Below are 15860 nucleotides of genomic sequence, written 5' to 3' on the forward strand. Positions count from 1 at the left end.
TTATTGTGCCACTAAATATTATTTTAAGAGCCTCATTAGTTTGTTCTGAAGTATTTTTTCTGTCAGCTTCTTCTTGTGCAACACACTATTTGCAGACTTCTTGCACTCCTTGAAAGAACACAATCTACATCTTCCATGCAGGAGTACTTTTCACTCTATTTTATTTTCTAAGCAAAGGATCCTACATGGATCCAATTCATGTAGTTCCAATTTCAGAATTTCCAGAAAGTCATTGAAGTTACTGTTGCAGCAAAAAAACAAAAGCTATGTAGCATCTTATAGTCTAGCAAACAAAACTGTTAGTCTTTTAAGGTGTCACATGGCTGTTGGCTTTTATAATTCACACTGTACTTTCACTATAACAGGCTAGCATATATATCAATGTCATTTCTATTTCAACCATGTTTGAATTCCAAGGAAAACTTCTCTCAGTCACTACAATGGTATGCAAGACATTAAATACAGTTACCAATTAAATACAGTTTTTCTTGAACTCCAACTATGTGCAAAATGAATTTAGTGATGTTCACTCATATCTCTACCAGCAAAGAATGCCCATTCCCCCACAAATTTTCCCAAGTGCCTGAACTAAACAGCAATTGTCATCTGAAATTTATTTTGTCACTGCACTGCTCAATTTCCTAATCAAAGGGTACTGCCAAAATTAATTTGGAGTTCAGACTACCCATCCAAACTCCTGTATCACTACAACTTGACCTTGTATTCTTTTGCATTCTCTCTGTCATGGGATAGATAAACCATGACAGGGCTTTTCCTTGTCTGACAAAATTACCCTGCCAGGCTTAGCTTATCAAATTAGTAATTATTTTGGTTCCTTTCAGCATGACTCTTCTATGCCAAGACATTTTAAAATATTATTAGTAAATTCCACTGAGGTAAGAGTTGCATCCCTTGTGTGTGAAGCTTCACGGGGAAAGGGAAAAGCAAAACTTTGAAGAGCATCTTGTTGTATAATTATAAACTATCATCCAAACCTCAGTTGCATAGAGACCACAACTTTATGCATTTAAGGATGTGGCCCTTTAGAGTCTTGCCTCAAAGTAAAACTGCAATCCTAAACACACTTACCAGGGAGTGAGTCACATGGAACACAGTTGGTTGTAGAATCATAGGCTGGATTCAACTGAGTTCCACTAGTGCAAGCCAGCACTAGGTCTTCTAGCACCACAGGCCCTTTTGCTCTTCACTCCACCTCCATCCCTAAATTGGGCTGGGGGAACCTCCAGAACAGCATGCCAGGAGAGGAAGATTGTTCTGTCTGGAAAGCTAAAAAGATTCCACTGATGGAATCATCTCTTTAGCACTACACTGAATTCCTCCCATACAAATTGGAACAGAACTCGGTCATCTAGGCCAACAACTTGCGGATGAAGGAACAAAATGACTACAGCATCCCCAATAGATGGCAATCCAGCCTCTGCTTAAAAGCCTCCAACGAAAGGAGAGTCCAACAACTTCCAAGACAGCCTATTCCACTGTTGAACAGCTCAAACCATCAGAAATTTTTCCTAGTCTTTGGTCAAAATAGTCTTTCTTGCAATTTGTACCTGTTAGTTCAGATTTCACCCACTGGATCAATTTGGGAGTGGACGGAGTACCATAATCTACGTAAGAGAGCCCTTCAACTATCTAAAGAGGCTCTCTTTTCACCTCTTAACAATCTCTTCTTCAGACGAACCCAATTCCATTTTTCTTCATAGGACTTCGTTTCCAGGCTGTTTGTCATCTATGTCACTCTTCTCTGTACATTTTTCAGTTTGTCAAGTTGCTTCTCAAACTGCAGTATCCAAAAAAGGGGTGTGTATTCTAGGTGAGGTCTGACCAAACCAAAACAGATTTTACTTCTCAAGGTCTGGACACTATACTTCTATTGATGCAGCCTAAAACTCCCTTGCCTTTTCAGCTGTCAACCTGAATTGCTGCCTCATATTTAGCTTATGGTCTCCTAAAATCTCTAGATCATTTTCACATGTACTGCCATCAAACCAGATGTCATCCATGCTGTACTTGTGCCTAATTTTGCCTACCTAAATGCAGAACTTTCATTTAACTGTTGAAATTCATGTTTGTCTTTGCCCAATTCTCCATCCTGTCAAGTTCATCTTAAATTCTATTTCTGTCTTCTAAGCTACCCTTCCAATTTTTGTCCTCTGCAAATTTGGTGAACATTCCTCACTATTCCTTTGTCCAAGTCATTAATGAAGATGTTGAACAACAGTGGACCAGGGCAGAATTCTGCAGTACCCCACATGTTACTTCTCTCCAAGCTACTGAGGTGCCAGCGATGAGCATTCATTGAGTATGATCCATCAGTCAACAATAAATCCCTCTAATGGTAGCATTGTTTATCCCACATTTTACCAGCTTGCCAACAAGAATACTGTATAGAGGATACTGCCAAAATCTTTGCTCAAATCAAGATAGTCTATGTCTACAACATTCCTTTCATCTACCCAACTAGTAGCTCTATCAACAAACAAGAAAATAAGGTTAGTCTGGCATGACTTGCTCTTGAGAAACCCATCCTAGCTCTTTGTAATCACAGCATTCTTTTCTAAACGCTCACAGACTGACCACTTAATGAACTGTTTTAGACCATTCTGTGTAAACATGTACAGGATTATGCTGTTATTGAATGACAAATGTGAAAATCACAGGCTGAACTGCAGGCACAACCCCAGAGTGTTGTAAAGTAAGATTTTTAAAAATGTGCTACTTGGAACTATTGTAACAAGGAAAGCAATAGCTTAGTCAAGACAGATTTACACAAAAGAATTTAAGAAGCATGAGGAAGATCTATTCCATTTTTTATTTTAAAAAATCCTAAAATGGAAGTCAACAGTGCTAAATTTACAGCTTCGGAACAGGATAAAAACAGTAGCCAGTTTTTGGTGAATGGCAGAGCAAATCCTCAATCTATAAAAAACAAAAAGAGGAGTAATTTATTCATTGCTATTAAGTATCCATTAACCTTGAATGCAGAGGTGGAAAAAATACTTCAAACACTTCAGTATCACCAGAATGAACCCATTAGGTACCTGGGTGACAAGGTACTTCTGATTCTCCTATTTTAATCAATGTTAATTATTTTCTACAGAAGCACAAAATCAAAACATATATCAGCAGTATTAACAGAAGTAATCTTATAAAACCTAACAAAGTCTGAAAAATCCACTGTGGTGCCTAAAAGTGGGAAATAATTCTTTAGTCCTCCAAAAAGTTGTATCTAGATATCTAACAGTGAGATTAGGCTTTTCAGAAGCAAACATCTAGAATTATATACAGCACATTTAAAGACATTTAAGAACCTTGGCAACCCAATGCAAGTGGAAATAGGATCTGGTGCAGAATTTAAATGCAAGGCTTTCAGAATGGAACTAATCAACAGATAGCTAAAAATGAAACCCAATAAAAAGGGAACCCATAGAATTGTGGCACCCCACTTTCCTCCCTTGTCCTTACAGAGAGATCACACCCTCACTTTGGCTCTTCATGCTATAAGCATCACCCAAACAAGCTGTGTATACTCTATATAACACTTCTGTGATGCAACAGGGGTCCTTCTCTTGATCACCTTTTAACTCTTTACTAGCTTAAAAAAAACACAGAACATTAGGATATGGCATACGGTAATCTGAAAAATGCTGTATGTTAGTGGGGATTACAGAAGAAAACAAACAAGAACAATTAAAGGGCTCAACTGGATGATGCTAAACAGGAAAAAGTAAGTATTCCTATCTAGTCTTTTTACAAAAAAATCCTTTTTATTCTATACTGGTCTCTGTAGTAACAACCGGGTGCCTATATTATTGTTATAACTGCCTTTCCCTTTATAGAAGGACAAAGGTTAATTGCTTTTCTGGAGGTCACTCGGCAAGCCAACATCAGAGTCAAGAACAAGACCCAAACTTCCTTATTCCGACACATTATTTAACCATTTCGTTACCACTCCCTTTCCCACCAGTGCAAAAAGCTTCAGGTTCCATTCAGATTCTTGAATCCAGTGAGATTTACTTGGTCACTTAACCCCCATATGCCACAAGAAGTAACTAAGAGACTTCAGGTAATTCAGTGTGGCTTTCAACCCATCCTTTAGGAATACGATTGTTTATGTAAGTTACTTTGAGAACAAAAAATAATAAGAACCAACAATAAATACATCAAGCAGCAGCATCTACTGTTTCGCAGCCATTTCATACCATAAAGTCTTGTGTGTGTGAACAGGTATCTTCATCAGCCTCTGGAAAATGGCAATGAATTCCAGAGGAGACACCACTTAGAAAAGGATCTGTTCTTGTAGCCACCTAAATTAGAATACGTTTTTTTTTATTTAGGAACTACTGTAGATCTCTTTTTCAATTACTTCTGGCATCATCCATTTATGATTTCAAAACTGTCACGATGTTGAATTCTGCTGAGAAACTGGAAGCCAGTTCAGTTTTTGAGTCCTCATATTATGTTCTCCCCCAAACCAGTTCTTAATGTCACAGAGAAAAACAACTACCAGACTTTTAGAAGACATCTGAAGGCAGCCCTGTTTAGGGAAGCTTTTAATGGTTAATAGATTATTGTATTTTATTATTTTGTTGGAAGCCGTCCAGAGTGGCTGGGGAAACTCAGCCAGATGGACGGGGTATAAATAATAAGTGGTAGTAGTAGTAGTAGTAGTAGTAGTAGTTGTTGTTAATACCCTGGCCACCGCATTCTGTACCGGGTGAATTTTCTGAATGAGTAAAAAAGCCCACAAGGATTGCATTACACTAGCCCAATTTAACACCCACACACCCACACCCAAGGATCAACTGCCAAGCCAGATAGAGATGGTAAAAGGTATTCCTAGCAATAGATGCCACCATAAAGTCAAGAAGGAATGCTTTGTCCAGATCTCCTGACTGCTGATCCACCCCCAGAGGGATGCTATCTGGTTCACAACAGGTCAATCACCTATCCCCCACATTAACAGAATCATCCATACCAGCATCTCCAACTCAACTGGTCTGAACATCAGTTTATTTGCTATCATCCAATCCATCAGGATCACTGGGATTGAAGGAAAAGAAGTAAAGCTGGACACCATCAGCATTACAACATGGCAAGCAACCTCTCCCTGTGATTTTACATAGTTGTTATATACACTGTATAATAAATAGCATAAGATGGATACTCCACAATATCTCTCTTTATATCACCCTCTGGAACAAGTTAACCATTGCAACACAGTGCTGCTGACCCCCAGTCCTGACAAGTGGTCCAGAAGGATATTAAGTCAATAGTATTAAACACTGCTGTGAGATCCAGAAGAATCAAGATCAAAATCCATTAGCTGGCAAACATTGTCCGCCAAGGTGACCTCAGCAGTCCGAGTGCCTGTATGGGTCCTGAAGCTAGACAAATTCTAGCAAGTCTGATGATCAACTGTGAACATCCTGCAGACTTCTGGCATGTTTGAAGTCACCACCCAGGAATAAGCTTGCTAAATAATAATCTATGAGGAAGAAGTCACCAAACCCAGTTTTAACTTGGGCAACACATTTTTCCTTGGCTTTTTTCAAGACTGGACACCTGCTATGTAAACATCAATTAAAAAACTGACAATTTTATTTAAAAATTAAGCAGGTTAGATTTGCACAATTTCAGCTGCTTAAATTGGGGATAACAATTGAACAGAACCTGTGCAGAGTTGCCTACATTCAATATTATAACCTTTTGTCCTTAATAGCAGACTGTGTCCAGTCTTGTAAAAAATCCATCTTCCTTCATCTCATTTGTAACACAAACTGTTTTAAGATCAAATTAATAGACTTTCACAAGGGCATTTTATGCATTCCATTTAAGCCAGGCACAAGATCAAGAGTGTGCAATACAAAGGGGAAACTCCACAGCCATGACAAGAGACTGCTGCGATGACACTGGGGTTTGCACACAAGCCAAGGTTTTCCAACTGCTAAAGGACCAGTCAAGGTTAAGAAAGAAATGCTAACTCTCTCTATACTTTCAGATGAAGTAAGATAAACAATCATATGCATCCAGTTGAGCTGAAACATCACCCAAAATGTTTAGAGTGGGATGATTTATCTCCATTTAAAATTAAGGTGCTTTTAGGCAGTGTAAGATGTACCATCTCTGTTATTCAGGTGCACTGTTAAGCAATTCAGGTAACATAAACAGTTGACGTTAGTCCTATAACCATTTAACTTGACAAATGCTGCCACTGCACTGTCAGAGGTTGTATTACCACAGTTAATACTTCAAGCAATGTAAACCTTTCCCACCTAGGGCTGTTTTAAATATTCCACTGTTTCTGTTTTTGAGCTGAAGACAGCAAGGGGAGGGGGAGGTCAGGAAGATTTCCTGACAGTCCTTTTAACTGTGATAATATTCACTCTTTTTCAATATTGTTTTCTGCCATTTTTTTCCCTTGTGACCAACTATATCTGTTCACATGACTTGGGGCAAACCAAGCCAACTGAGAGAAAGGGAGGTAAGGTAAGGTAGGTAAAGGACACCTGGACGGTTAAGTCCAGCCAAAGGCAATTATGAGGTGCGACACTCATCTCGCTTCAGCCGAGGGAGCCGGTGTTTGTCCAGAAGGCTTTCTGAGTCATGTGGCCAGCATGACTAAACTGCTTCTAGCACAACGGACCACCATGACGGAAGCCAGAGTGCACAGAAACACTGTTTACCTTCCCGCCACAGCGGTACCTATTTATCTACTTGCACTAGTGTGCTTTCTAACTGCTAGGTTGGCAGAAGCTGGAACAACAGGCAATCATAGAATTGGTACACCTTGACCATGAAAATCTAGCTGACGAAGAATTAACGAAACAGGACCTTGTCCTGGAGTTTATTTCAACTGGAATTTGTCTCATTATCATAAAAAATAAAACTGCTTGAAGACTAAAATTAATCTCTCTCCTGGCACGAGTTCTTGGAACTTTTGCATTTGATTTCTTGATATCACCAAGAACTCCAATTTCTACAGAAGCTGGAACAGAGCAACGGGAGCTCATCCCCATCGCATGGATTCGAACTGCTGACCTTCTGATCGGCAAGCCTAAGAGGCTCAGTGGTTTAGACAACAGCGCCACCCACGTCCCTAGAAGGGAGGCAGCCACCCCATTGTAGAATAAGGCTACATGAAAAGAAGAGATAAAAATTTGTTTGGCATTGCTGATAAAATAGTCTAAATAGCAGGCGGAAGTTTTCAACACTACTGAAAACATTCCTGAAATACAGCAAGTAGTTTCATCCCAACCCATTTATTCCCCACATTTTCAACCAATATATATATACAAACTCTGCAAGTCCTAAGGGTGCAACTGCCTCTGTGCCTGGAAAAATAATTCCCCAGTAAGTCTGCATTTAATACCTGGTGATGGTAGATGAGTCACTGCCTTTGCTGGCTGAATGCCAAATCCTTTTTAAAAAATGGGTAAAGTACATATTCTGTTCTAAACTGTGCACTGAACATTGTATTAAGCACTTTTAAGGTATTAACTGTGCCTTGAATATTGTATTAAGCACTTTTAAGGTATTACCACAAATCCAAAATATGTATGCAGTACATTTTAAAGGGGAAATGGTTATATTACAGTGGTTACCTCCGGTTATGAACTTACTTCGTTCCAGAGGTCCGTTCTTAACCTGAAACCGTTCTTAACTTGGGGCGCACTTTTGCTAATGGGGCTTCCTGCTGCTGCGCAACTTCTGCTCGCATCCCTGGGCAAAGTTCGCCACGAAGAGCATCTACTTCCGGGTTAGTGGAGCTCGTTACCCGAACCCGAGATACAAGTTTGGGCCAGCAACTCATGCACATTGGCAAAGCATTAAAGGAATGGATGGAACTGAATAGGTCCCTAACAGTTTTCAACAGAGAAGAGGGAGGGAGGGAGAGGGAAGCTAAGTACTACCCATTCATATATTTCAATATAATACTGCCTGGGCAGAGAGTATGGTAATTAGGTCAGTAAATGCAAAGACAACATGAGTACTTCAGTCAACATGAAAATTAATGAGCAGATTGAGGTTCTGATTTCAAGTGATAGTGGCAAAAGGAGCCTTTAAGAAAAAGAGACGGGGAACTACTTAGGACAGAATGTATTTCTTAGCAGTTCTCCTAGCCAAGGTCCTGCACAGAAAAGAACAAATCTATTTCAACAATGATCTTGCTTTCTATTGCACTAGGGATTGATTCTAGTATCCTCACCTGAGCTCTTGTTGCAGTCTTGTTTGTTACTAATAGTTTAGAGAAGTGGTATGCAGATGAAACTAAAGACCTACTATAAGATTTCCTTTGTTATTTTTCTTCAAGATCTTTTCTGCTGATCTCCTCTCTGTAACAATCCAAAATGTTTTGTGCATAAAATAAACTAGTCCTTGAGCTGCTGGGCTGCTTGCAGAGCAAAGAAAATGAGACACCCCAAGATTCTCTCCTCCCACATAAAACTTTAGGTTTCATTATTTTATTTCCTCCTACTCAGTTCAAGGAGTTCTTTATCCATTTGTTTCATTAGACGCAGAGCACCAGAGAGACTTTCATTCTAACAGTCGCCTTCAAAACTGTAGTTGCCACAACAACCAGATGCAGCTTAGCTGCATTGTTCTCATTTGTTAGTACCGTGACACAATCGTTCCATCTTCCTACAATGGAGCAACTTTTCATTTCAACTTTTCAAGGATGTTACATTTCCCCACAAAGATACAGATGTGCCGTGAGTGTGCATGTGTCATACATGCAAAGTTGAAAACAAGATTCTTTTGGGAGAATTGTTATACTAGATTTGTTTTGAGATGTTGACAGCAATTGCTAGAGCCAGGCTGCTGAAACATCTAAAGCTTGGCCTTTAATAATCACCAAAGTAATATAGCGCCAGACCACATCTGAGCAGGGACTCCCAATAGTGTCAGATTGTGTCAAACTGCAGGATTGTTATGGGATGCGAGCAAATGTCCACACTTGTTTTACCCAATCAAATCTGAATTAGGCTCTAGATGCAAGCCTCCTGTGTATTAACCCACTGGCCTCCCTGTTATTACCACCACCACAGACCTTCACATTTGAAGGCTAATTTTAATTCAGCAATTTGAGTTGTTGCCGCAGATCTTGCTATACATTGCCCCACTCTCCCTTCTGATGATCCTTGTTTGAACTTTTACTCACGAGAAGTGCAAACAGGAGATGCACACAACATGCAGACATACAACACTCACAAATATATAGATGTAGTGAATATCTGATTACACAGCAACATGAGGGTATTGAACTGTATGTGTACTTGACCAATGAAACAAACACAAGTTTTCTGGTGCAAGCCCTCACAAGAGATGAGAAACAGTAACACAGTCCAACCTGCTTTAGCCATGCTTGGTATCCAGAAGATGTAAGTTGGAATCCATCTTTAGGCATGTGTATTCTGGGCTAGGAGAGAATAGACATAAGAGACCTCCTTTTACATTGAGACCTGGCTAGCCTATCCTTATTTCCAGGAGAACGTAAACACCAAACACACTCTCAGCCATACACATAAAGATGCATTCTTCAGGGGAATTGCAGGGAGGCTGCTACTCTATATAGCATAAATAGTAGAAACTTAGGAAAAGAAAGATTATAAAGAATGCCCCCAAGTCACACAGGATTTTGCACAGGTAAACATCTCTAGAACAATTAACCAATGTAATAGAGCTATAGCATGGCCCACCAACACCCGAGATCGTCCATTAAGCTTTTATGAGGAGATTCTTTATAGCAGCCATGGGAGGATAGGTAGTGTGTTGTTTTTTTAATAATAAAAAATCCTGTGCATTCACCATCCGTGTATAAGACGACCCCCAATTTTTGACTAAAATTTTAAAGCAAATTATTAAAGCAAAAATAAGCAACAAAAAAATTGGCTTGTGCATGGAAAAATACAGTAATTCACATACCATGGGTGGGGATCATTGTATGCACGCTACTTAAGGAGAATTTCTTAGGTGATGGCCATATCCCCCCAATCTACTTTATACACGTACAACTTCGTCTTCAAGTTCATCTTGAGAAAATCTGACCTCTTCCCAGCCTACTGCTGGAAAGGGTAAGGGGTTCAAGCAGCTAAGTGCTTGTTCCTTACAGCCTTTTTTGTTAAAGGATGCATATATGAGCCTATACAGCACCAAACCCCTTCATTTTCTTCTAACATGCCTGATCTAAAACTCTATGCAAACAGGATAAGCACAATTAGAGCCACTTTTTGATGTGGGAATTCTACTTGAAGAGCACAACTGCCGTGTTTCTCCAAAAATAAGGCACAGTCTTATATTTATTTTTCCTCAAAAAAAAACAAAACACGGTGGCTTATTTTCAGGGGGTGTCTTTTTTTTTTTATTAAGTACAAGGTTAAACTGCCTATCACTATGGCTTATTTTCGGGGTATGGCTTATTTTCGGAGAAACACGGTACTCACAGAGCATCAGTTTAGAACAGTGATTTTTCCAAAGATGTTCTGAAGAACTCTGAGGGTTCCTTGGAAGCTTGTGGGTGAATTCTCAATGAGAAGACCAGAAAAGACAGGCAAGCTTCCTTAACAGTTTCCCCCACCTATTATTAATTATTACTATTATTATTTATTAAATTTATATCCTACCCTTCCTTCTGAAGGAGTCCAGGGCAGCACCTTCCCCTAAAATGCACAGCCAATAGTTATATGCATCCAGGGTGCACTGTAAGTTCAGGCAGGGCAATAATAAGGCTTAGCAGGTTTATCCAGCACTCCACAGGTATTGATTGTAAATTCTAAAATATATTCCAGATGCTCAACAACATACAGAGAATGAGCGGGCATTAAAACGGCGAACACAGTTCAGTGTAAGCAAGTGTAAAATGATGTACAATGGGACAAAAAAACCCTAACTTCACATATGCACTTGGGACAGAATCGGCCGTGGTCGCTCAAATGGATGATCTTCTTTCTGAGAGGGACTGAGGAAGTTTACCTTTGTTGCTCTTGTTGGCTAAGGTATCCTCCTAGATACCAGAATATCAAAGGGTGGTGAGCAAAATATGGGCATTTTCTGCTGCTGCCCCTGTTCTGTGGGTTGCCCTTCCCTCTACCATACGTGAAGCAGCAACCTCAGTTGCTTCACACATCTTTTTGCTCAGGCTTTCCCTGACCCATGAGATTTATGTATGCAAGTTTGTGTTTTTGGTTTAATGGCTATTGTTTTTGTATGATATGCACATAGTATACATCACTTAAGAGGTTTTGAAAATATTATGCTGTTTAGAAAAACTTCTAAATAAACAAATGCACTCATGTGGTCTGAACTGGCAGCAATGGACCAGGAAAGAGAGTGTCGGGACTTAGCAGATAACTTGATGAACATGTCGACCCAGTGTGTAGCAGCTGTGGGAAAAAAAAGGTGCATTCCGTGTTAGGGATCATTAGAAAAGGGACTGAAAATGAAATGGCCAACAATAAAATGCTGTTATACCAATCTATGGTGCAACCACATTTGGAACACTGTAACACAGTGTGTATAGTTCTGGTCACCACACATCAAAAAGGATGTTGCAGACCTGGAAAAGAGGTTTTAAAAGGGCAGCCTAAAATATCCAGGGGCCAGAGCAACTCCCTTGTGAAGGAAAGTTATGATATTTGGAGCTCTTTTTTAAAAAAATGCATGAAGGAGGTATATAAAATTATGCACGGTGGGTAAAGTGGATAGGCATCTCTCATAATAGCAGAACCAAGAGTCAACTACAATCATACCTCGGGTAAAGTACGCTTCAGTTTGAGTACTTTGTTTAAGTAAGAAGCAATCTGCACTGTTCACACATGCGCAGAAGCGCTCTATTGGCGCTTCGCGCACTATCGCCGCTCGGATTAAGTACTTTTGGGGGTGCGAATGGCACCCCGGAACCAATTAAGTACTTAACCCGAGGTACCACTGTAATGAAGCTAAACAGTTTTAAAAAGCATCAATATTGTGTCTGATGCTGTCCATATGTGACTGGTGCAGACTTACATTCTCACAATTTCACCTTCTCCACCCTCAGCAAACCCTCAAAATCTGTTATGGAGGGTTAAGATCCCCTCTGGAGCAGCTTTCGGGAGCATATGGGGGGCTGCAGGAGGAAGGAGAAATCCCGCTGCATGCGTGGAAGTACTTCTTCATACAGTTCACAGTTATGGAATTTGCTACAATATGCAACCTTTCTATACAAGTTTTACAAGCATAATCCCATGGGAACCCTCCCCACCCCATCAGGCAGTGTATTACCCAGCCTAACACCTGCCAAATTCCAAGTCTGTAATGTGCTGCTGCAACCCAAACATTGTATTTAATATGTAGCTTACTTCTAGGGCTGCCTTCTCAACGGTCTCCCTCCCACGATGTACTAAAGTCATTAGCTTGTTCTGATTTCAAACTGGCCATCTTTTCCCTGCAATCTTTAACTGACTTTTTGTTTTATTACCTTCCTTTACCCCTTCTTCCATTTTTAACTTAATGGATCTAGCAGTCTCTAGTGAGGTCTGAAAAGGCTGTTTTCTCAGAATGAGTCAATATTTTAAATTCTATGGAATGCATTTGTTTCCCCCCTAAAAAATAAATATAAAAAAGCAGCCTTTAAAAGACAGCCATTAAATTACAGACCTCAGTTTCTATTTTCTAAGCCTAATACAACCCCTGAAGGCTTACAATATTTGAATCACAGCTGGAGCCATGGTTACCATACAGTTTAAATATCAGCTTCTTTACTGTGCAATTTGTTTTAAAAATCAAATCAGAGGCTGTGTCATAAACAAGTGCTAATTAAGTAGCAAGCAAGAAGAGGGCTTTCTGTGCAAGAAAGGTTCTTAAATATCTGCCTCTCCAATCTTGTAAAAAAGGATAAATAAAGCCAGCTGGGAAAATTATGGGCCAAAACTAGCATGAGACATACACACACAAACAAAACTGTGGCTGGCACTAACCCTCCAGTGTTATTCCTTCAGATGAGAGTCAGGAGGCTACAGATTATGGTAAACGTCTTGCTTTAGGTGAACAATGCCAAGTTAGCATGGCAATGTGAGTTTGATCACATAATTCTGTGAGGGCATAAGCATATTCCTACGCAGCCTCTATGCTTCAAGCCACTCAATTCTGAAACAATAGAAATCAAAACTGCAGCTCCCTTTTGGCACCACAGAACTACTGCTGGGATGGCAGAATATTTATTATTTTTATGTAGTCCTTTGGACAGATGCATTTTGTTAACAACAAGAACCCTGTAATTTATTACAATCCCCTATTTGGTAAAATTCATTTATTCTTAGCTAAATGCTTAGCTAAGAATAAATGAATTTTTAATACAGTTTTTAGAAACACTTGTCACTGCTTCAGCATTTCCATTTAGTGAATAGGACTGATGTTTCTCTCAGCAGGGGGTGATATTTTAATGATGCAATGCTGCACTTCCTAGAAGACAGACAAGCCTCATGAGGCAGATTATAGGACTAAAGAAACTCAGATCCTATTAAAAGCAGACAGCTCCAGACCATTTTTAAAATTAATTTTGTTTAATGATAAAATGTGCTATAACAGGTGGGTAGCCAATTGTAAAATTAACCAAAACATAGTTAAAGGAACAGAAGAATGTTAGAAAAGCAAACACAATAATGCTCCCACTACCAATTTACCAGATGCATCTGTGGAAATATTGGCACTTATCAATACCTCATTTTCTCTGTCTACAAAGCAGGTTCAGTGCCTACATTCCTTTAAGCTTACATCAAGTCAGACCATTAGTCCATCTAACTCAGTATTGTCTACACTGACTGGCAGCAGCTCTCCAGAGTTTCAGACAGAAATCTCCCCTAGCCCTATCTGGAAATGCTGACAATTGAACCTAGGACCTTTTACCACTGCACCACAATTCTTCCTTGCTTTATCAAAACTTGAAATGTTCAGAAACATTCACAGCAAAAAATATATTTGAATGAGTTGCCTTCAATGAAAGCTTGATGCAAAGAGGCTTTTGCTTTTAGTTAACCATGGCTTCCCATTTCATCCAAACTGGGAATCATGATTTAATATTAACTACAGCTGCTTCAGTTCTTAAAGAAATGGGAGTGCCTGATCACCTCTTCTGTCTCCTGAGAAATATCTATGTGGGACAAGAAGCTACAGTTAGAACTGGATATGGAACAACTGATTGGTTCAAAATTGGGAAAGGAGTACAACAAGGTTGTATATTGTCTCCCTGCTTATTTAACTTATATGCAGAATTCATCATGTGAAAGGCTGGACTAGATGAATCCCAAGCCGGAATAAAGATTGCCGGAAGAAATATCAACAACCTCAGATATGCAGATGACACAACCTTGATGGCAGAAAGTGAGGAGGAATTAAAGAACCTTTTAATGAGGGTGAAAGAGGAGAGCGCAAAATATGGTCTGAAGCTCAACATAAAAAAAACCCAAGATCATGGCCACTGGTCCCATCACCTCCTGGCAAATAGAAGGGGAAGAAATGGAGGCAGTGAGAGATTTTACTTTCTTGGGCTCCTTGATCACTGCAGATGGTGACAGCAGTCACGAAATTAAAAGACGCCTGCTTCTCAGGAGAAAAGCAATGACAAACCTAGACAGCATCTTAAAAAGCAGAGACATCACCTTGCCTACAAAGGTCCGTATAGTTAAAGCTATGGTTTTCCCAGCCGTGATGTATGGAAGTGAGAGCTGGACCATAAAGAAGGCTGATCGCCGAAGAATTGATGCTTTTGAATTATGGTGCTGGAGGAGACTCTTGAGAGTCCCATGGACTGCAAGAAGATCAAACCTATCCATTCTTAAGGAAATCAGCCCTGAGTGCTCCCTGGAAGGACAGATCGTGAAGCTGAGGCTCCAATACTTTGGCCACCTCATGAGGAGAGAAGACTCCCTGGAAAAGACCCTGATGTTGGGAAAGATTGGGGGCACTAGGAGAAGATGACGACAGAGGACGAGATGGTTGGACAGTGTTCTCGAAGCTACGAACATGAGTTTGACCAAACTGCGGGAGGCAGTGCAAGACAGGAGGGCCTGGCATGCTATGGTCCATGGGGTCACGAAGAGTCGGACACAACTAAACGACTAAACAACAACAACAGCTGTTTCAAAACAAGCTGTTTCAAAACTGTGGTGATGATGACCACAGTTCCCAGTCCAGACAAAACAGCAAATACAGTAAACTAGAAACTGAAGCAAAAGCTTCTGAACTCCTCCTCTTGGACATGTATGAAGATGAAAGGGGAGCAGGAGAATGTGTGATCCCGGAGGCAGTTAGGCTCGTTCATCATAGTGCTAAACCGTGGTTACATCTGAATCTTGCACTGTCTTTTTCATCTCTATCTTCCCATAACTCCTATCTAGTCAAAAACTTAGCAGCTAGTATTGTTTTGATTTACTCCACTAACAAGAACTATAATTTAGCACTAACTACTCATGAGGAATTATAACGCTGCTGGTTGGTGAGCAATTTGCCCTGGAAGACCAGTTTAGCCACTTAAAATAAATATCCACCTGCATATACTAGCACTAATCAGGGCGTGAAATTAAACTTTTTATTCAGTAGAAAATAACTGCTGCAAGGCGGCGATTTAGTGGAAAGCAAATATTAAGGTCAACCTATTCTTCCCAGTGCCTACAGTAGATATGCTAGGAGAGAGGGCATGGAGCACCAAATTCCACTTTTCTAAGTCCATGAAGCTAAATACTTCAATGATGCGTTAGCAAATTTACCATTTGCTTTTACTAATTGCATATATTTAATGAAGCAAACAAAGCAAAAAGCTAAAACAAAATGCTGTTAACTTGAACCCTGCACTCTCCTTGCATTGC

General features: G+C 39.9%; 1 protein-coding gene across 13 annotated transcripts in view; it reads right to left on the reverse strand.

Annotated features, from left to right (window-relative positions):
• The window catches only part of BTRC (beta-transducin repeat containing E3 ubiquitin protein ligase), a 130366-nt gene that overhangs the window by 101890 nt on the left and 12616 nt on the right, over positions 1-15860 (reverse strand). For 7 of the 13 annotated variants that reach the window (XM_035133689.2, XM_035133684.2, XM_035133690.2 and 4 more), the window contains one exon: positions 9371-9439. The exons of the other annotated variants lie outside the window; for them this stretch is intronic. In XM_035133689.2, coding sequence (XP_034989580.1) covers positions 9371-9439 — 69 coding nt within the window. The remainder of the gene's footprint in view (positions 1-9370; positions 9440-15860) is intronic. 13 annotated transcript variants of the gene reach the window in all.

The sequence above is a fragment of the Zootoca vivipara genome, chromosome 5 (assembly GCF_963506605.1).
Source record: "Zootoca vivipara chromosome 5, rZooViv1.1, whole genome shotgun sequence".
NCBI classification, from domain to species: Eukaryota; Metazoa; Chordata; class Lepidosauria; order Squamata; family Lacertidae; genus Zootoca; species Zootoca vivipara.